The sequence below is a fragment of the Siphateles boraxobius genome, unplaced genomic scaffold (genome assembly GCF_051911475.1).
Source record: "Siphateles boraxobius isolate OS27281-9 unplaced genomic scaffold, OSU_SipBor_1 22, whole genome shotgun sequence".
In the NCBI taxonomy this organism is placed as follows: domain Eukaryota; kingdom Metazoa; phylum Chordata; class Actinopteri; order Cypriniformes; family Leuciscidae; genus Siphateles; species Siphateles boraxobius.
In genome coordinates, this window is record NW_027508833.1 from 33,200,217 (window position 1) to 33,222,072 (window position 21,856).

A 21,856-nucleotide genomic window follows, 5' to 3' on the forward strand; every position below is an offset into this window, starting at 1 on the left:
CACTGGAACCCTGGCTCCACCTCGGCTGCTCGTCACTGCAGTTCCACCATGGGCTCCTGAACCTATGGTGTTGTCTGATCTCTCCATCTCCTCAGCTGCGCCTGGGTTTTCAGTTCTCTGGGCTCCACTGTTGGCTGTTGGACCGCCAACTCCACCCTGGCTCCTCCCACCATCGGTTCCACTGTGGGGATCTTCAGTCTTGTCTACTCTGCTGTGGTGGTCTTCCGCTCCTCTATGGGGGTCGTCAGTCCTGCTTTGGTTGTCTTCTGCTCCACCATTGAGGTCCTCTACTCCTCCACTATCCTGAACTCAATTAGAACATTTATCATTTATTGTGCCAGTAGCCAACTTCCGAAAGGGGGAGTAATGTCATGTTTAGCTGTTTTGGTTTCGTTTTCAAAGACTTGGTTTCGTTTGCTTCTCTTTGTGTCCTGTGTTCCTGCTTGCCATTTGTTTTCATGGTTATTTATTACGTTATTAATTAGAGCACACCTGTTTTCATTTGAGTTCATTATCTTGAACCTTTAGTTCTGTGTGTTCATTGTCTAGTGTTGATTGTGTTTGAGTGCACACTGTCACGTGGATCTCTTTGGTTTTGAGTTATTAAAGTTTTGCTGTAACTTGAACTGCCGTTCTTCTCCTTGTCTTCATATAAGTGTGACAGTCGCCAGCCAACGAAATTGGAGTGTGTTTATACATACTTTAGACACCAGTCAAGCTGATGGCATTCTCCATAGCCTCGTTCCCCTTTTTATGGAACCATGGTTACAGTCGTAACCTGAGACTTTTTTTATTTTCATTATTAAAAAATATATGTTTTACCCACTGTTTGTTTATGATATAGAGTAGGGTGATTAATGTAAATATAGTATATAACATAAAGTAATATATTACATGTATATAAAAGTCAATTTACAATACATGTCTCCATTTATGTACAGGGCCAGCCTGGACACAGTTATTCTTTATTATTACAGTTTTTGCATTTTACTAATAAGTAAAGTAAAGAATAATACAATAAAAAGATTAAAATGATTGAGTAGTTTTATAAAGAAATACATGCATAGGCAAACAGTATTTGCCTACTAAATTAATTTCAGTCATTTAATGCATTGTCACTTATGCTTTTAGATCTTTAAGAATTTAGAAGCATGGATTCAGCCTATGTCCTACAGTAAGTTTGCTTTCCTTTTTTATTTCCAGCACTTTTAGACAGGAGAAAATATGTGCTGTTCTATGTAAGTTTTTGAAATGGGACTGAGATGAGCATGCCTCAAATGATTGCCACTGTGGATTTGAGATGTAGGGGTACATTGTAAAGTATGAATAGTCTGAATTACTGGACTGCATCCCTGTATTGTCTATACTGTTCCATTTATCTACTGAAGGCATACTAGATAAAATTTAGGCAAAGACTATTTCTTTGGGAAGATGTTATTGCAGGGCCATAGTAACCATTATGAGATTTTCAGTCATCAACAACTATTTTTGTGAAAATATTCAATATCCATACTTTACTGTATCAACATTTCTTTTCAAATAATCCTTAAGCCCTTTATGTTGCCATATGTTGCATATTGTAGCTTACATAGTGGTGGTGTGCTGTATATGAAATAGAAGAGTAAGAGAGGAATGTGGTGTGTGAATTCTGTGCATCAAGCCTTCTCTGTAAGAACGCATGACTCTCAGCGGACATTAATAGAAGTGCTGTGCACTACAGTAACAGGAAGCTTCTCCAAATCGGACTATAAAAAGTACAAACTCTGTGCAGATGCCAGCACCCTTCTAAGGACATGATGTTATGTTTGATGATGCTCTCCCGGGGCTGTGCTCTCTGATGGTGTGCATCATGGTGTATGTGCGAGCATTGGCTCGCAACACCATGAATCACTGATTCATGACAGGTCACCCTCTTATGAGTGGGTGAGTCAGCATTTTTCCCCCCTTTTTTCTGCTGTTTTGCTGCTTCGCAGTGATTCTAAAACTTACAGATCCTTCTGTGATGACTGTAAAGCTGCTGTTGCAACATTGTCAAGTAACTTTCGCATTTCCTGTCACTCACAGGCCATTATATATCAAAAACCTGTTGATTTTGTGAATGAATCTTTATTTTATCAGTCACAGTATGTTTATTCTGTACTTCTCCAAACTGCCACATTTCTAAACCCTGCTGAAAAATCCAGCATGAATTCCATGTTGGTCCAGGCTGGTTTATGCTGGTTAGAGCTGGCATAGTGCTGGTCTAGCTGGTGGACCAGCATAGTCATGCTGGAGCAAAACGCTTCCTATGCTGGTGACCAGCATGCAAATCATACCTTTGGATTTTTCAGCAGGGAACTGTGTTGTTTTTTTACTTAGTAGACACCAATGCAAATACGTTATTTTTGTCTGATATGAATGTGCGTCCTTTTCCAGATCCTCCCGCTGTGGAGCCGGTGTATACGGAGATCAGGCAGGGTCTAGGCCGGCCGTTCTCACTGAGCTGCAGGGTCTTACGTGCCCACCCCTCAAGAGTACTGACATATGAATGGAAACTGGGCACCAGACTGCTAACAACGGGCAAGTTCGATACTCGGGACGAGACGGAATACCACGTAAAGTCACTCAACCGTGAGGGCTACGGCGCGTACACTTGTGACATCACCAACGAAGCAGGTGCTGGCCGATGTACTTTCCTTGTCACAGGTAAGACAATTGAAATACAGTACATGTGCAATTTAAATGGATGCATTTGCAATTTCATTATGTATAGTTTGGAATATAGCACATAGGGGAAGGATTAATCTTTCCACTGGTTACATTGTTATGACAGTAGCTGGCAACAAGCAACTATCTGTATGAACAACTTAAATTATTTATTCAGGAAGGAAATCTCCAGTACTATGTATTGCTCAGAAATTCACAGCGTTTCTTCTTTGGCTTTGTTTATGACCTTTTTTTTTGGCAGGTCAAAACAAGACAAAATAACTTGTAATGTTATATCTTGTAACAGGCAATATTATGTTTGAAATTTAAGTTGTTCAATATTAACTTCTTTCTTGTGTCCCATATGATGTACAAGGCACTATACACTTATACTATGCATTATGTACTATACCGTTGCGTGTTGTAATTATAAGTGTGAACACACTGCTTGCACTATTTATAAAATGGAAGAGTGCATAAGTACAGAGTGAGTAGGGACGCATCTCTTGTTTATTTAAAGCTGCAGTAGGGAGTTTTGAGAAAATGTTGACTTAGCCTGAAAATTTGAACAAGCACAACTTACACGTCCAACCCCCTTGCTCTCTGCCGCGCTAGAGCCCTCCCTCCACAGCTCCTCCCCCACAGCGGAGCCTGCCGTGAACGCGCAGGCTAGTAAGCAGGACCACAGATGACGGCGGATTATAAACAGTTATGGAACATTCACTAATAGGGACGAAACATCAACAATATGCTTTACATTGACTATGGCCTGCCCATACTTTGACTACAAACTTGGTCCTCAAATCATTATGTCTTTTGCAATACATGTAACTTTATAACGTTGCACTCTTTCTATAAGTTATAAATAGCTACTAAGATAACGTTAAAGGATTAGTTCACTTTTAAAAAAACTTTTGCTGATAATTTACTCACCCCCATGTCATCCAAGATGTCCATGTCTTTCTTTCTTCACTCGAAAAGAAATTAAGGTTTTTGATGAAAACATTCCAGGCTTTGTCTCCATATAATGGACTTCAATAGGACACAAACGTTTCAAGGACCAAATGACAGTTTCAGTGCAGCTTCAAAGGGCTTTAAACGATACCAGACGATGAAGAAGGGTCTTATCTAGCGAAACGATCAGTCATTTCAAAAATAAATAAAAAACTTTGTTTTATAAGCACAAATGCTCGCCTTGCTCTGTTCTGTGATGCACGTTCGTGATCCTGTTCGAACTCGTTCATCAAAATGAACAAATCTTTTTTCGAGTCATTTCGTTCGTTGAATGAACGAAATGACTCGAAAAAAAAAGATTTGTTCATTTGGATGAACGAGTTCGAACAGGAGAGTCACGAACGACGGTACGCGCTCGCGCTGTGCAAGAGAGGGGTAATCAGCGCGTACACGAGCGTGATTGACACTGCTAAGACATTCCTCCTGGCTCTGATTGGTTGTTTCTGACCGGGAGCGGTGTATTTCTGCAAATGGCAATAGGACCACAGGGAGGAGCCAGAGGAGCTTGATTTTTTCACAGATTATCTGTCTCATATTCTACTGTCAGGACATAATGACAGTTTTAACAAATATTTGTTTACAAAAGTTACCTACTGGAGCTTTAAATGCTGTATAAATGAAATGTCACACTCAATATTGTGCTGAATATTAGCATGGCTTTGATATTGGGCACAAACAACAGCACTTTTGCTCATGTGCTTGTTTCTTAATTGTGCGTTACATTTTGTTTCTTTGTTGGGTCACCATGCAATCTCAAATCTATCTCCTTAAGAAAAACCTGTCAAGAATCACGATTTTACGATACGGTGCCTAGTTCAAAACTGTTCCTGATAGGCAGATTTTTTTGTGCAACAATCACGTTTAATTATGAAGACACTACTGAAGTGCCCTGTATTTTTTTTTAACTGTCCATTAAGCAGATGTTGGTTTTGTCCTGGAAATATTTTCTCATATATGTACATACAGTAGGGCTGTCGCGGTGAAGGAATTTCCCTTGCGGTAATTTTGAGTGGCTCAATAGCGCGATATGCGGTTTTACCGCAATTTATTTATTTATATTTATTTGTTGCTATATAAATACGTGTTATGATGTGGTCAGCATACACAAAAACAATGTAACCAATGTAACCGAAACTAAACAGCGTCTCTGCGCATTGAAAGACTGTCACTCAGCGCGCAGTTGTTACGCCAACGGACTGTCTTTTAGTGAGTCATTAAACCGTTCATTCAACGAAAACGTTCAGAAAAGCTGATTCCTTAAATGATAGATGTAATGAAACAAGGTGTTAATTATTGTTTAACTTTGAGCTCCACTTTTCAAGGCTCAGCTGGCCAGCAATGCTTCACTGTTGGGCAAAGCTGAAGCAATGCTTCACTTAATAGAGACCAATGGCATTGATTCAATGCGTGACTCGCTGCTTTCCCCCCACGGCTTCCTCGCGCTGTGTAATGCTGACCAGCGCTGACGCCATTCATGGTAAATATCCTTACACGTTAAAAGGATAATAGCCTACGACAAATATTTTACTTTCCTTGGAAACGGCAACCTTTTAACGAATATACATGACTTGACTTCAAAGACAGATGCAGGTAATCGAATGACGCTCAGGCGATCACATTCACTGTCTGTTTAGGCTTCAGTCCAAATCCACGAATCCTCTGTAGAAATCACCATGATAAACAGTCTTGTTATCATTATTAACTTATTTAACATTCAATACACATGGTACGAACCACGAAGGGTGGCCTTATGAAAAAAGAAAACGCGGTTCGCAGTTGCTGCGGTTACTTGAATTCCTCTGCCTGTCAGTAGCATGGTACTGCAATATTGTGGTTATCGCGACAGCCCTAACATACAGTACTTAACACTTTATATGCAGTCATTAATAACATGCAAATCTCAACTACAAGCACTTAACAACAGAATAAATTAAACTGTGCAGATACATTGCTAGCATTATGCGCTTCACTAGCGATTTAAAAGATGCACTTGTTTTTCCTTCGAGATTCAAAACCCCATATCTAGGACTTGCCGTATATCTGTTTTGGCACCAATAAATCCAGTCCACCATGTCACCTGGAACATTTGGTGCAAATGGTGGAGCAGTTTCTCTTTGATTTCGTGCCACCACATAAGTAGCCTGATCTCATGCCTGCTACTGCACCAGACGCTTGTGTTTAGAAATGGGAACTGCTAGCTCGTGTTTTTGCCCTCCCTGCTGTTGAATATTCATGGCTGAAATCCCAGCTGGTTGATGAGGCATCCTGGACCAGAGGAGGATGTGGGAGAGAGCGAGAGAGAGATGAGCTACCTGCTTTCTGATGCATAGGTTATTCTTGGAGATGTTCACCCCTAATTATTTAATTTGCATTGACAATTTCCTGCTCTGTTCAGCAGGCATAAAAGAGGATTATATCACTCATATCCACTCTCCTTGTATCCGCATCTCTCTCTCTCGTTTTCTCTCTTCTCTGTGCACTTCTGTAGGACATGCTGAAGGCCATTATTTTGCACAAACCATGCATCTATGATGAGCCTCTGCTCTCTGTGATGCTGGAACATGCTGCACGAGCTTGAAGCTCTCATTTATCGTTGTCATCATATGGGTTTTTATACTGTATGTCTAAGTGTTAAAAGAGCCCAAGTCAGAAAATCCCACGTTGAGTCTGTTTTATTGGAGGTTAAACTCCCGTAATGTTGTATCGCGAAGCGAACATGATGGATTCAAGCAAATGAAGGCGAAGGCACAGAATAACAGCCAATGTCACATGGCCACAGGGTTTTGTGTGACACTTGAACAAATGGCCAATGCATCAAGTTGACATTTCACTTTGTCAGAGCAATCTGCACAACTGTTCGAAGATAAAAAAGCTTGACTTTTCTCAGTCTCAGCATTCATTTCAGATGTTCGCATCGCTGGGTGATGCAAACCCAACAGGGGTTATCAATTAATACAGCAGAAAGTTCAGAAAGTTGAGAGAAGGCCCTACAGGACTATCATGCACCTTTTTTCTGAAAGGGCTTTTTTTTCTGTTGTACTGGCTCACTTGTGCCCAAGGCGAAATAAGACATGACTAAGGACAGAAACACTCTAACAAGAAGTTTTTAATGAAAGTATGAATTGTGTTAGTGTAGTTGTACAGTTTTTGTTTTGCACATGAATTGACCTGGGTTCAAAATCCCAACCTAAAGGCCTTTCCACACCGAATGGGAATTTTTCAAATACATGAACCATTTGAACTAAAGGCAGATACATGTATACAGTCTATTGCTGTGAGTATTCTTTTGTCTTTATTTCTGCATATGTTTGCACTATCAACATTTCTTCACAACGTCATTGTGACTAATACTCTGTTTTTGAAAGAAGTCTCTTTTGCTCACCAAGGCTGCATTCAATTGATCAGTGTTGATCAGGGTTGAGAATAACATTAAAATATCATGAACTATTATCACAATTATCTATTTTAATATATTTCCATGAAATCATAAATCATTCTTATTTGCATATTTGGTGCTCAAGAAACATTTATTGTTATTATCAATGTTGAAAACAGTTTTTGTGCTTAATATTTTACTTAATAAAAATGCTTAAAAATTTGTGGATACTTTGATGAATAAAAAGTTCAAACAAACTGCATTTTGAACGAATCTTAAATATGACTCGGGACTACCGAGTTGCCTCAGAGAGTGATTCGTTCATTTTGTGTTGACCGCGCATGCGCAACATCCCATAGGTTCTGTACTGGAAACAGACATAATTAGTTCTTCTCTCGAGTCTTCGGGTTCGGGTCCGAGTCTTTCGTTCTTCCTGTCAGTCCCATAGAGGCTATGCTGTCAGTACCGGAAAGAGAAATGATTAGTTCACCTCTCGAGTCTTCGAGTCTTTGGGTCTGATTCGAGTCTTTTGTTGTTTTGTTACGTGACGTGATGTCAGCGCTGGACACATAAATGAGTTAATAATTCCCAAACTTTCTCATAAACAAGCACGTTTTTGTTTTTTTAAGTTACAGCGTTTTTTGGTCTCAAATTATAGTTTTTTTATTTCTTTCAATTTATAATTTTTAGAATTACTGCATGATGGTTCTTTTCCATATGAATGTGGTAGGCTACTAAAGAGTTGGTAATGCTTTAAAGTTTAAACTGTATCTATATTAGGAAAAATCACTTTGATGAAGATACCTATATATATATAGCCTAATAACAACATGCAGTTACGTGACACAAAACCAAACGACTCGAACCCGAAGAGATGAGTAAGAGATGAACTAATCAAGTCTGCATCCGGTACCAATTGCATAGCTCAGCTTATGTGGCCGTCACGTGATGAACGAACGACTCTAACCCGATCAAGTCGATCAACATATTTTGTTGATCCTGGAACAACATTCCTGTCCCAAAATTTAGTCCTTACCCTATCACTACCCCTAAACCTAACCCTACCCATAAGTTTTCCCTAAAATCAGAGGGAAATGATAGGTGGATAAAACTGATGTTGAAGCACCTTACCTTGCATGGTTCTAAGCCTAAACTAGACATAAACTGTAAACTTGTCCCTCAAATCTGATTGGTTGATCTGAAAGTTGTTCCATGATCAACAAAGATGTTGATCCAGGAACATGTGGTACTTGGTAAAATCACGTTCACCATCCGGTACTACAGACTGCATAACTCAGTATATGAGGATGTCACGGGATGTACGAACGGCTCAAATCAAGCGGTGACGTAAACTACTGCAAAGCTCATCGAAAGACTCAGATCAGTGAACTAAACTGAGGTAAACTAACAGACAGACCCAGATAAATGAATTAATCGTTTCTGTTTCTCATAATTTGTCCTTTTCCTTGCATTGAAATGTTTTTCTTATTCTAAATGCGATCAACATTTGATGGGTTTGGGGAATTTGGCTATTAACATGTAATATTTTAAATACATTCTGCTGAAATGATCGAAATGACTCGAGAAAAGATTTGTTCATTTTGATGAACAAAATTCAAAGATCCAAGTCAGTGATCCGAAATTCCCACTACTACTCCATTATTTTAAATAGAAATCTTTTGTAACTTATTTCTTTCTTGTTTCTTTCTTGTCACTTTTGATCAATTAAATGCATCCTTACTGAATAAAAGTATTAATTTCTTTCAAGAAAAAAACCTTTTGAACAGTAGTCCATTGTTTATTAAATAAAAACAAGGGCTGTAAAGAGATTCAAATAATTGTATAAATTTCTGATTAATTTAACATTTTCATAGTAGTTAACGCATACAGTTCCTTTTTAAGATAAGACAAAATATGTGTTAATGCAGAAATGAATGAACTATGTTAAAATAATATATAATAAAACAAATATAAATTTAATTTAATAAATTGAATACACTTTATGGATTTAATCCCACTGGGTGAATATCCATTGGGTGATGCGTATTTGTTTCGCTCTTTATGTGTGAATAAAATACATGATTTGCAGATGATTCATTTCACTTTTGGTGTTAAAGAGCCATAATACATAATTTCTTTAATACTTTCTTTATTCCACCCTAAAATGCAACTGAACTTGTTAGTTTAACACAAATGATATGTAAATTGTGTGATATTATTTGTCAAAGATTAAAAAAATATATTTTTTTCCCTCTGCTTCTTCTTTTTTGGAAGCTGCATTCATAGTTCAGTTGGCTCAAAAATCTGAGGTGGTTTGCTTCAGGGTGCCTGTGGTTGATGGGTTAGTAAGTACTCCCCACTGGTTGATGGCTGCACACTGCTGTGGAGTCAAATATAAAGTACTTATGTGCTGTGGTTTGCAATAGTATGAGCACAGGTTCTTTGTTGTGACAGTGCTGATATGTGCTTGACGAACAACTTGAACCAACTTCAATTACACAACTATTCACACCCCAGAGGTCTCTTGCTTCGAAGGTCTTTGAAAAAAAAAATGTCTATTTACACACATATATCAAGGCTTAGTGATTGTTGTTAGTGTTAGCTTTAAGAAGAATGAAAAAAATGTTACATGTGTAATCCAAGTGAATGTGAATAATCCACCCCCCCCCCCCCCCCCCCCCCCAAAAAATGTGATTAAGCACAGATTTAATTACTGAGTTATTGATGTCAAATTATCAAATTTGTTTTTAGACAAATTTAATTTCTTCTGCTGTCCGTGGCTGTTTATTAGTTGCATAAGATATCGGTTTAGTATCCATTTAAATAATGATGTACCTTGAGACAAGGTTAATTCAGAATTGTGGTATTGATCCAATCCCGAAACTAATGGATCAAAGGTTTGCACTTCAAAGCATGTGTACATTTCCATTGTAGAGCACAGTGGACGCACTCTTAGAAACCTTGGCTGCAGGAGCCTCTGTGTTTCTTTTGCCTCTCTGCTAAGTGACAGCTGATGCATGCAGTACTACATATCTTTCTCCATCTTAGGCTTATTTAAGAGCCATGTGTGTATGATGCTCCTGCTTTTTCACTCCACCTTCACTCAAGCATTGATTCACAGAGGAGTCAAATTTATCCCTAAGCCTTAAGCAGAGTAAACTCGATGGACCTATTAGCATTGGCTCTAGATTTTTCCCTCTTAATAAGCTGGGGATAAAATAAGTGCTAGTGACAGCCCTGATTCCTGACCTGCAGACATCAGCAAATTTTTCATTCTCGCTCTTCTCAGTGTAACCCTCCAAGATATTTCTACCGACTTGGACATTCAAAATTTATCTGCAGAAAGGTGAACTTCTGGATCGAGTGACCTGTCTGACAAAAAGAAGAAACTGTGGAACATATTTTTACTGTTTTATTCTGCTTTCTAAAACTATTTTAATTTAGTTATTTATTTTGGTTTTAGTAAAATGAGAACATGAAAGCCAATTATTGTAATATAATGTTCCAGGATTCATTCACAAGACCTTTCTACCACATAACCACAATAATGTTTTTGTTTGTTTTGTTTATCTAATTGTGCTGTCACAGCAATGTACTGTAAAATCAGCTATTTTAGACATAACTTAGAGTTTCTTTTCATTTCATTAGCTGAAAGCATTTGTTGTCTCCAAATAATATATTTATTCTTTTTTACTTTGATTCTGCAAGTGTTTTTTAGTTTGGCAAGAAACAGACAGTCCTTGATGCAAAACAGTTTTTTTTTCGCGTTTTCATATATTTTTTCATAGCTTGTCAGCTTTCAGCAGATAGAGAGATGAGCTCTCCTAATAACTTTGCTTTGTGTCTGTCTTCTTTGAACCTCTGATGGAGAACGTTCCTCTTATTTTACTCATTTTCCACCAGCAATGGTTTATAAATGCATTCACACTATCCTCTAGCATCACTTCAGTGCGCCAGACATTTGACCTGCCGGTCTAAACAGCAAGACTAGCCAGGTTTCACAGACAGCCTTAGTTCAATTAGGGCATTTAAGTAGCTTTTATAAACATGGCTTAGAAAAAAAGCATTACTAGTGTAAAAACATTACTTCTTTAAGACAGACCTTATAAAACAAATCCCTGTGGTTTACTTTTTGTACAAATGATTCATCTGACACATCCTAAATCGAGAATTTTTGTGATAATGTATCCGGCTTCATGGCAGACGGAATGTGGAATCTGACACTTTTGTATATGCAACTTATAGCCAACACAATCCATGGAAATCTTCACATCTGTCTAAATTTTTTCTTCAGGATTAAAAGTTTATATATGAATTTTCTATTAGGACAAAGCAAATGATTGTTCAGTCTTTGTTTTGGCCTTGAAATGTGGCTGTGAATTTACAGTAATAAGCCAATGTGTATTTTCAGGTAAAGCCTTTGCACCCGAGTTCTACTATGACACCTACAGCGCTCTGTGGCAGAACAAACCTCGTGTCTACGGCTTCAAACTTCAGTGGACTCAAATGAATCCCAATGCGGTCGACCGTATCATGGCTTATCGACTTGGTATCAAGCAGGTAAGTGTGTCTGAACACTTACTTAAAGATTATTTTATCATTGGTATGTTTTGGAATTCATACCAGATTTATGACAGATATGTGGAAAATGTGTAAGGGTGAATACATGTCCACAATGAAAAAAGAAGAAAAATCTTTTTTCTTTTTTTAAATTTAAAACATGTAACAAGTACTTAGAAATGTACTCTTTGTTGATTTAATTTGGTATGCCATTTAATTTTTTTTAAAAGACTAAAATTGTCATGTGGTGTAACCATCATGTAAAAAGTAATTCTTCTATATTCATAAAATTACATATTTATAATGTATTTTTCTTACTGAGTGTACAAATTTGAATTATTATTTTCAAAAAAAAATGTTTAATGGTACAAAGCTTGTGTATATATATATATATATATAATATATATATATATATATAATATATACATATATATATATATATATATATATAAACATATCTGATAATTTAAACGAAGTCAGCTAATTTAAGATCTGCAGGGGTCCTCTTGATGATATAATTTCTTTTTTTTCTGCATGTTGGTCACACCACAGGAATTTTATTTTTCAGATTTTTTTTCAATACTACAAGTACTAATAAGTAGTGAAACTGTTTTAATTACGTTAAAAGTTAAATGAGTTAATGATGATTAAAGTAATTTATAAATAAATTAAAATCATGCTCATTTTATCGGACTCATTATATTTATATTTAGTTCTATTTCTTGAATACTTTATTAGATAGGACAAAAAGACCAATATATAATAGTTTATAGACTCTATTGTCTTTACTGTATGTAGCATCCATGCTAATGGTGCAATTGGCCTGTGTACAGAATGGTGTGCACGATTGCTTATGAAGGCAGTGCTAAAACTGAATTAGACCAAGTTTAGTTGTCAACATCCTACATATATAGGATAAGTCAAGGAACATTATTAAGATTCATGGGAGACGTTTATGGTTACTGTTGACGTAGTTCACATCAGTGAAACAGATGCGTTCTGTTTATTGAGTAGGGCTAATATTTGTCGAAGAGCTTTAGTGCTGTACTGTTCTGCCTCGGCGCGTGTGGTCACGCAGAGCAGTGCGGTTGTCAATTACGAGTCATCATCACACTGTTCTGTCACCCTCTCCTTCACACTTCCTCTGCTCAGCTGGAATGGCAGCGTTCATGGCCATTTATAATGACATCATGTGGGGTGATTTATTCCTTGTCAGATTCGCCTTTGCTAGTGGCTGCCTACTTGTGCTCAAAGTCAATGCAAAGTACATGTAACACGTCTTGCCATGCCATATTGTTGTTGTTTTCGCCCGTATCCTTTCCTTGCGTTTCATTTTGTTTCTCTCTCCCTCTCATTCTTTCAGGCTTTTTGCAGTTTCCATCAAGGTCTCTGCATTGCTTGTGTTTTGGGATTGCATTATTAGTAATGTTTACTAGTCCTAGCACTCTACTTTTATGCTCAAGGGATTGTTGAGCTTGAGATGAATTTTGTGTTTGCACACAAGCAATATTGGTTGATGAAAGATATATATCATGGGTTAAAGGAATAGTGAACCAAAAATGAACGTTTGGTAATCATTTACTCATCATATTGTATACCAGTATACCTTTGTTTGTTTGGTTTTACTTGTTTTTTTTTTTTTTTGTTCTAGGAATGTTTGAAGAATTGTTATGCGGCTCTTGTACAAGGACAGTTCATACTGGCCAAAAACTAGCTTCCAAAAAGACAATAAAACACAATCAATATAGTCCATACAACTCATACACTATATTCCAAGTCTTTTGAAGTCATACAGTTATGGTTATGGTTATGGTTATGGCTATTTTGGGGCTGTTTGGTGTGTTTTATCCTTTCTGGATCTTTAGAACTGCCATATTTTGTATTGCATGAGAAAGAAAATACGGTTTGTTTGTTTTTTTGTTTTGTTTTTTGGTTGAACTATACTCTCTAAAATTGTATTTATTTAAATGTAGAACAATTTCAAAAGTTTGGGATTAGTAAGATTTTTTTCATCTTTTTGTAAGAAGTCTCATATGCTTACCAAGACTGCATTTGATAAAAAATACAGTAAATACAGTAATATTGTGAAATATTTTATATATATTAAAATAACTGTTTTCTATTTGAAAATGTAATTTATTACAGTGATGGCAAAGCTGAATTTTCAGCATCATTCAGAAGCATTTCTTTTGTGTGCTGCTTAATTCTTTTGTAGAGTCTGTAAGATTATTTGATAAATAGAAAGAAAATTGAGAAATTGAGAAATAGAAATAAACCTTTTTAATTTTTTTTTTCTTTTAATGTTAAAGACATGTAAGTGAATTTTCTGTCACGTTTGATTAATCTAATGCATCCTTGCTAAATATTACTTTGTCAAAAAAAAATAATAGTTACTGACCCCTAACTTTTGAATGGTATAGTTTTCCTGTAACTGGTCACTATTTCTTAAAATTTTATTAAATCATTTTTGTCTTTCTAGCTATTTTTTAAAGGGTCCTACAATGTGAAAAATTACTTTTTACAAGTATAATTCTCTCAACTTATATGAGGTCATAATGGCTACATGTATAATTATAAAATAATCTGCAAAATGGTGTTTAAAGTGGTTGTAAAAGCAGCATGCCACCCCATCTGCATGTGTCCTCTGGAGTGTAATGATCTAGTGGATGGACTGAAGAATCAGAAAATAATCAAATCCATGCCTCCCATAATGGCCCATATAATGTAGCTGTTTGCACTAGATTTTCTAATAAATCATTTAAAGCATGTCGCAAAAACTTTTTCAAAAGATGCACATCACAGGCTTGAAATGAAAAGACTCTATCCATTTGAATTCAGATGAGCTTTATTTCCCAGCATCTGTCACATTTCATATTTATCTTTATCAGCAGAAAGCATTTATTTCATTAACTCTAAAAGAGAAATAACAGCATGCGTGTCATTTGCACTATAGAGAGGACACCTTGTACTATCCTTGATGACTTCCCAACTGAAAGCACACCTGGCACTGCAAAAAGAGAAAAAAGAGTCAAAAACAAGAGAAGGGGCAGAAAACTAATTAACAGCTGTGTCCGGTGGGATGAAGCTGCTGTAATAAGATAAGCTTTACAGGAGAAATCAAGGATGGGACCCCAGCGAACAGAGGTTAGCTGTGTGAAGTGATTGCGGGGGCATCCGTTCAGTACTTTAGTGTGTGTGTCTGTGTGCACGTGTGGGTGTGAAGCTGTGTTTTGTGCCTGCAGTGGGCGGTGATTGACTCATCTGTTCTGATCATGATGGAGGAGTCTGGCCTCTCCGTTAATTTCTTATATTCTCCCTCTACAAGGCCTCTGCTCATGCTTTTTTGTTCAACAACGGTTGTTCTGCAGTTTATTTGTTCTGTTTAACAAGAGCCGCTTTTCCCTTACGTGCTCATCCATCATGTTGTCTCGCCTGGTCACCTGTCGACGTGAGTGCCTCGCAACGCTCTGTGGGCACTTCGCCTGCTTTGGCTAGTGACATTTCCAGGACGCAACGGGCATGGGAAGTCTTAGCCTGACAATCCTAAACGAGAGGGTTTGGAGTGCGCACTAGCTAACGGAGACACTGCCAGCCAAGCATATTAGGCAGCGCTTCAGTGCCTAACCCTGGGACGGGCAATTTCACTGCGGGGGACTGGCGTGTTTATAGATCCCTTAGGAATGAGATTGCTTACCGTTGCTTTTTATAGCCTTCATGTAGGCTATTAACACTCTTTAAGGCTGTGAACATGCACAGAGCAATAAATATGATGATTTTGAATATCTCTTTTTATGTAATTTCTAGTAAAAAAAAAAAAGATGAATAGTGTAAGGTTTCTTAAATATATGTTTTTTAATGCAACGCCTGGTCTATAACAGGTTTTCAGACTGATTGCTTGGTATTTCCTTTCATTCTGTTTAAAATCATAGTGGAGAAACATGTATACCCTATGAAAGAGATTCAATAAGAATCAAATCAGTGGTTCTGTTTAACCCTTCAAGCCCTGAAGGCATTTTTTAAAGTAGTTTTTTCTGAGTGACATACATAAAAGTAAAGACTCATAACTCCAAAACTATTGCAATGAGAGTCAAAAGGTAGGTATCGTTTGATTAAAAAAAAACTTTTAGAGAACATTTTTAGAAAAAAAATTCATTACATTTATTATAAAAATGTATTACATTTGGACATTCTCGTGCTGAGAAACTGCAGAGAAAAGACAAAAAAAAGTGTTCTTAAGGGAAATTTTACATATCTTTCTAATTTGGCATGCAATAACTCAGGAAGGAAATAAGGTACAATAGGAGGACAATTCTATTTTGGTGAAGTTCCCTACATGTGAGCTGTATCTGGAACCAATTTTTTTGTGGTGATAGCATAAAGTAATCAAAAGTTACAGCATTTGGAACCAAGGTAGTTTTTTTGTTTAGTCAAGTAATCAAAACCTCTTCAAACAAGTGTTTCCGGTTTATGTCGTATTATTGTTATAACTCCATGAGGAATTTCTTCAGATCTAAAACACATGAGATTATAGATCTAGATTTAAGAGATTATGGTGAGTTTTGACTCTTTTTAATCATGAGAATCTTCTGTAATGATGGGCCATTTTGCACGATCTATGCATGTTTCGTGAAGTTACGAGCGAAAATGCCGAAAATGTTTGTCTGTGAGGTTTTATGTGTGTTAAAACTACATGAGGAATATCTCTAGATCTATGGTGAGTTTGGGCTCTTTTTAATCATGAAGATCTGCAAATCTGAATCTGCAAATAATGATGTGTCATTTTCCAACTTCTGAGCATGTTTCATGAAGTTGCACTTTGGGTTTAAACCTTAAAGATCCATTCTGGGTGATTCGATCACAAAGGGTAGTAAAATACATCTGCTGTGGTCACTTGTAAAGTTCTATAATCTCATGTCTCTGTTTTATGGAACACTCTTTATTTTAGTCCTGCAGGTTGATGTCAAGCAAACCAGACGGTTCGTGAAGTATTGGGTATTTAGCTGAAATAATAATGCTATACATTCTTGGCAATGAAAATAATTACTGGCTTATCTGTATCAGCCATAATTTTAATATCGGTGCAATCCTAATTGAACCTGATATTAGTACAGTAGTACATGTGTAAACAAGGTTATGGGTTTCTGTAGTTCCTTTACTAAAACTAATTCATTTTTTGTTGCAATGTAGATGGGGTGGACATACAACCCTATGGAGATTTTGCATATCCTGAATAGAAACTCTTGTTCTAATATGCGACAAGCTTCCCATCTTAAACGTGGTCTTCAAGGATTATTAAAGCCACTAGAGCACTGGTCTCACAGTAGCAGTAAAGGGCAGCATGCAGCCATAGTTATGAACAGCCCTAATGTTCTATAATCTCATTTTTCACTATACAGCCTACATACTTCAAGTTTAACGAGCCCTCTTTAAAAAAAAATCAGTGCTTATGGCACTTAACACTCTGTTGTAAAAGTCATCCTAACTTAGATGACATATAGGTTCCACCTCTGTAGTGCTGCAATTTGACTCAGCTTTATGTTTAGAGGAAGTTATATAGCACTTTGTAGAAACGTTGTATAACGATTCATCTTTAATTAAAGGGATTTTAGAGTTTACTTTAATGGGAATTAAGTGTCTTTAATGACATTGTTTTTAACACTATCTTTAGTTCCCAGGCTAGAGGAGAAATGGAAGCCTATTTTACTGCTGCAGTCCAACATTTAGTTCTCCAGGCGTGGTAAAGGCATTTGCACATAAAGCTTCCAAATCCACATTATAGAAATCTAATTCCTTCAAATTCCAAAGACATAAACCAAATTTGGCTCCTAAAAGTGTGAGGTACACAAGATGTTTGGTGTGGAAAATACTCATATTGTTTCTCATTTCCAAAGCCTCTGTTATTGTTTATTTGTTCCTGCAGCGCTGAAATCCAGTTCAGGAAATATTCCATTTCATATTCAAGGTTTCACAGAGTTTCCTCATTTAAAACTATAACTGTTTGCTTATCAAAAGTAAATAAATATCATAATTATCAAATTGATGCCAAATGAAGCCACGAAGAACCTTTGGGATGGGAATTGACCCTCGGCCTTCCGTTTTGCCCCAATAACTTCTTGTAGAGTGTTTGAATTGCATTCATTCTGTAAGTGTGTCATCATATTTCTGCAATGTTTCAACAGCATTGTCAAAATCTCTATTGATAATATTTTCCATGTAGTGCTGAGATGAAGCCTTTTACCTCGGGCTGCTTATGGGATTTTGTTCCACGTTACTTGCTCACTCTAACTTTAAAATGGTGAATATGCCTCTGTTAGTTTTTTTATGCCTTAGTTTTTAAGTAAACTATGTACAAAATACAAATTTAAAGGTCAAGTGTGCTGGTTTTTATTTAAATGTTAAAGTACTCCTATTCCCATTTTAATGTGCAGAGACAACCAACTACTTAAAGCAGGGTTTCCCAAACTGGAATTTGTGAGGGAACTACAGGGAGATGTGAGTTAATGAAAAAGTTAACATGTCTAATCTTTTGCTAAATTATTGCAATGATAACTTAAAAACTCAGGGGTTACTTCAAGTAAATATGTTAGGTGAAAGGGCTTTGTCTGACAACAAAGTTTGGGAATCCCTGTCTTACAAAATAACTTCACAACAAGTGTAAACACTCTGTGATGCTTTAAAATATCTATATTTAGTGGGGAATTGACTGCTTTATGTGCATACTTTTATAAATTCATCCGGTGAACTAGTGCCTGATGGATTTTGCTGACAAAACTGAAAAGCATTTTATCTGGAATCTCTGGAATTATATGGAATCTCAGACTCGGGGCCGCCCTCTGCCTTTCATCCCTTCTACACTCACATAGTGCTTTCTCAGTAGTGAACTCAGCAGGGCGCACTTATCAGATCTCTTCCCCCTCATGACTTTCTCTTTCCCTTCTGGTTTGAAATCACATACTGTTCACTCTCGTAATTCACCCTCTGATAACTTAACGTATGTCTCAACTGTTCTCATACACATACTGTATAGTCAGCATGCGCTTGTCTTGATAAGGAGGCTTTAATTTCAGGAGGTCTCTTTTCTTCATTTTATTTTTTATTTTATTTTTTTTTCATGTGCCATCCAGTGTTTTCATGTTTTCCTTGTTAAAGGTTAATGGAACACTTTTTACAGTAGGTTGCACTACCAGCAAGCAATAAATACTATACTATTTTTATGCTTATATGAACACGCTATTTTATAGAATTTACATACACTACTTTGTAAAAGTTTGAGTTATGAAAATGTTTTGGGATAAGTAAATTTTTTTCAGCAAGGATGCATTAAATTGATCAAAAGTGACAGTAAATCATCACAGGAATAAATTACATTTTAAAATCTGTAATTTTAGTCATTAGTTGGTTTAAATTGTAATAATATTTCACATTATGACTGTTTTTACTGTACAGTATTTTCATAATCAAATATGCGGCCTTGGTGAGCATTAATTTACTTTATTTTGATATCCCATTTTAGACATTCTTCTAACTATATGTAACTTTGCAACTACATATCAACTAACTCTCATTAATTTGCAGCTACATGTCAACTTACTCTTATTAGGTTAGGTTTAGCATTTTATTCAAATAACCCTAACCCTGCACAGTTTACGGTTAGGGTTATTTGAATAAAATGACAAGGTTTTGTACAAAGTACTTGCAAAGTTACTTATAGTCAGAATTTATGTTGGTGGACCATCAAAATAAAGTGTTAGCAGATATTAAGCTGACAGATAGTTGAAACATTTAGAACCAAAACAGATAGAACCAAAACATTTTTAAAAATCTTACTGACCTAAAACTTTTGACTAAAGTTTTAGGTCAAAAAAATTAGCGTTTTATACATTATTCAGACACATATTTAGTAATATTTGTTATATTTTGGTTATATTCCTTATATTTGGCCTCCTTAGAGAGAACACCACTGATACACAAACACACACATACAGTACACCCCTTGCATGCTAATACAATATTAAGGCTTCCACCCACAGTAAGATTCAAGGACACTCTTCTGCACTCTTCATGCACACTGTTTCACACTGAGAAGCACACAATTGCTGATGTGTTTCTCTTTCAATCTGTGACGTAAATGAATATAGGCCACCTTTTCAGTCTATGAATTGTTTGTGCAGAAGGACAGTGTGCTAGGATACAGTTCCACGTTTACAGTACCACAACAAGAATATATTAATCTCCACTGCAGCAGAGGATTTGTGTTGGTAGCAAACAACACTCTGCAGTCAACAAACTGGCCTGTGGGCTAAATTTAAAGACTTGCCTGACATCGACACATGGCCGTTCTCTAGAAATATGCAATTTACTTCACACCAGATGAAGCATCTAAAGGTACAATGTCCTTGGGCCTACTTGTGGGCTAATGCTAGCATAAAACCTTATTTACAAGTGAAGCTCGTTGCCATTAGTATGTATTATGACAAAATAAGTCTTGTGTGAAGTCTTATTACCGGGGGCACGCTGGAGTGGTTACACTAATGAAAGCGATTCATATTTTGCATGCACAGGTAAGCGTGTATGTGCATATTGTTATTCTAGATTCTAATATTTCACACTTTTTTTGAGTTGGGGCTCAAGTAAATGTCCATTTTTTTTAGTCTCTAATGTTAAAAAAGAAGGAAACTGAAGCAAATATCAAAAGGGGATTTTTTTCTATCATGGTTCTAAACTCCATTAGAAATGCAGCGGACACAAACTGACATTAAATGCATATGGCATCAATGATGGGTCAGTTTGCATCGCTCGATCGCATTTGTAGACGGCTTAGTCATGTTTAGTGATCCTGCTGCTCATAACTCACAATAGAGTAGACAAAGCTTTAGTGTGCCATAGCATGCTTCCCAATGGATACATAGAATAAATGACGTTTCTATGTTTAGCATTTGCCGTACACGTAACTTATGCATACTGTAGCTATAAGCAGAGGTTTTAGTGCTGCAGGGTGGAAGAACTTAAATATGCATTAAGGAGGTTTTGAGTTGTTCATAGATCTGCACTGCTTCACCTTTGGAACATCCAGATGAACCTGCATGTGAGGAAAGTTTTGGTTCAATTAACAAAAACTTCTGTATTGAGATTAGCGCATCTTCACCTTTGATCTTGTTCATAATTAAGCTGGCTATTCAAATATTTTAATTTGATAAACTTAGTATATTAACACTTGCAAAGAGTTCTTTTATTAACTTTCCTTAGGTTGCCCCCAAGTATGCGTTGAAAAAAGAAATCATCATAATGTGCTTAAATTGCCTTGTTTTGAATTGCAAATCAGCTCTTTTTTCTTAGATATCTTCGATCAAATACTAATGAGGTTCTTATTTACACAAAATATAATTTCCTTTCTCCCATGTGGAGTTGATGTATCTCAATGCACAAAAAGGTGTTTAGGTTAGAATTTGCATAAGGGCAGAATGTCTTGTTCTTTTCATATCAACTCACCCCATCCTCCCTTCATACCCAACTCCTTCTCTGCTCGTCTTTATACAACAAGATTTGCTGAACGATGTCATGAATGAGAAGTGAGCCCAGTTGCCATAGCAACAAGCCATTTTACCTCCGACCGGCAACATATATTACAATGCAGAACAAAAAAGCTGGAACAAAATGAGGCAAAAGTACTTTCGGTGAGAGTAGGTGAATGGGGATGCTTTTACTCTGTGTTATACTTGAATCGCAAAGACAGTTGTTATTTAGCGAGCACACATTGTCTTGTGTAACCAGCAAGGTCCAGTACCTCTAGAGAGATTATTTGACCTTTTTTCTTTTATTCATAAGAAAAGCGAATGGTGAGTGCTGAAGTAGCAGTGCTGTAGAAGATCATGTATATTTTCATTTAGTCTGACTACAGTATGAATTTCAATGCTGATATTCTAAGTAGAGTTAGTTTTTCCCTATGTACACCACTGGATTACTGGGGCAGTTCCTCTTGAATGGTTAACACTGATGTGTGTGTGTATTATTATTATTATTATTATTTAATTTATCTCGCGTTTTGAGGATGTTTCTCTGACCAAAAGAAGAGGCCTGTGTATGCATCTCTCTGATGATGGTATTTGAATAAAGGTCATGTTCAGAGGAAGGGAAATGTCAGGTTTGTATGTAATGCAGAATAGCCAAAAATGCCTTAAAGTGTGTTGTGTGCTCAAATGCGAGTGTCATAACTGTGCTTGG

General features: G+C 36.7%; 1 protein-coding gene across 3 annotated transcripts in view; it reads left to right on the forward strand.

The window, feature by feature from the left end:
• The window catches only part of mdga2a (MAM domain containing glycosylphosphatidylinositol anchor 2a), a 177,704-nt gene that overhangs the window by 130,437 nt on the left and 25,411 nt on the right, over nucleotides 1-21,856 (forward strand). For all 3 annotated transcript variants that reach the window (XM_077239772.1, XM_077239771.1, XM_077239770.1), the window contains exons 9-10: nucleotides 2,416-2,685; nucleotides 11,487-11,635. In XM_077239772.1, the coding sequence (XP_077095887.1) occupies nucleotides 2,416-2,685; nucleotides 11,487-11,635 (419 nt within the window). The remainder of the gene's footprint in view (nucleotides 1-2,415; nucleotides 2,686-11,486; nucleotides 11,636-21,856) is intronic.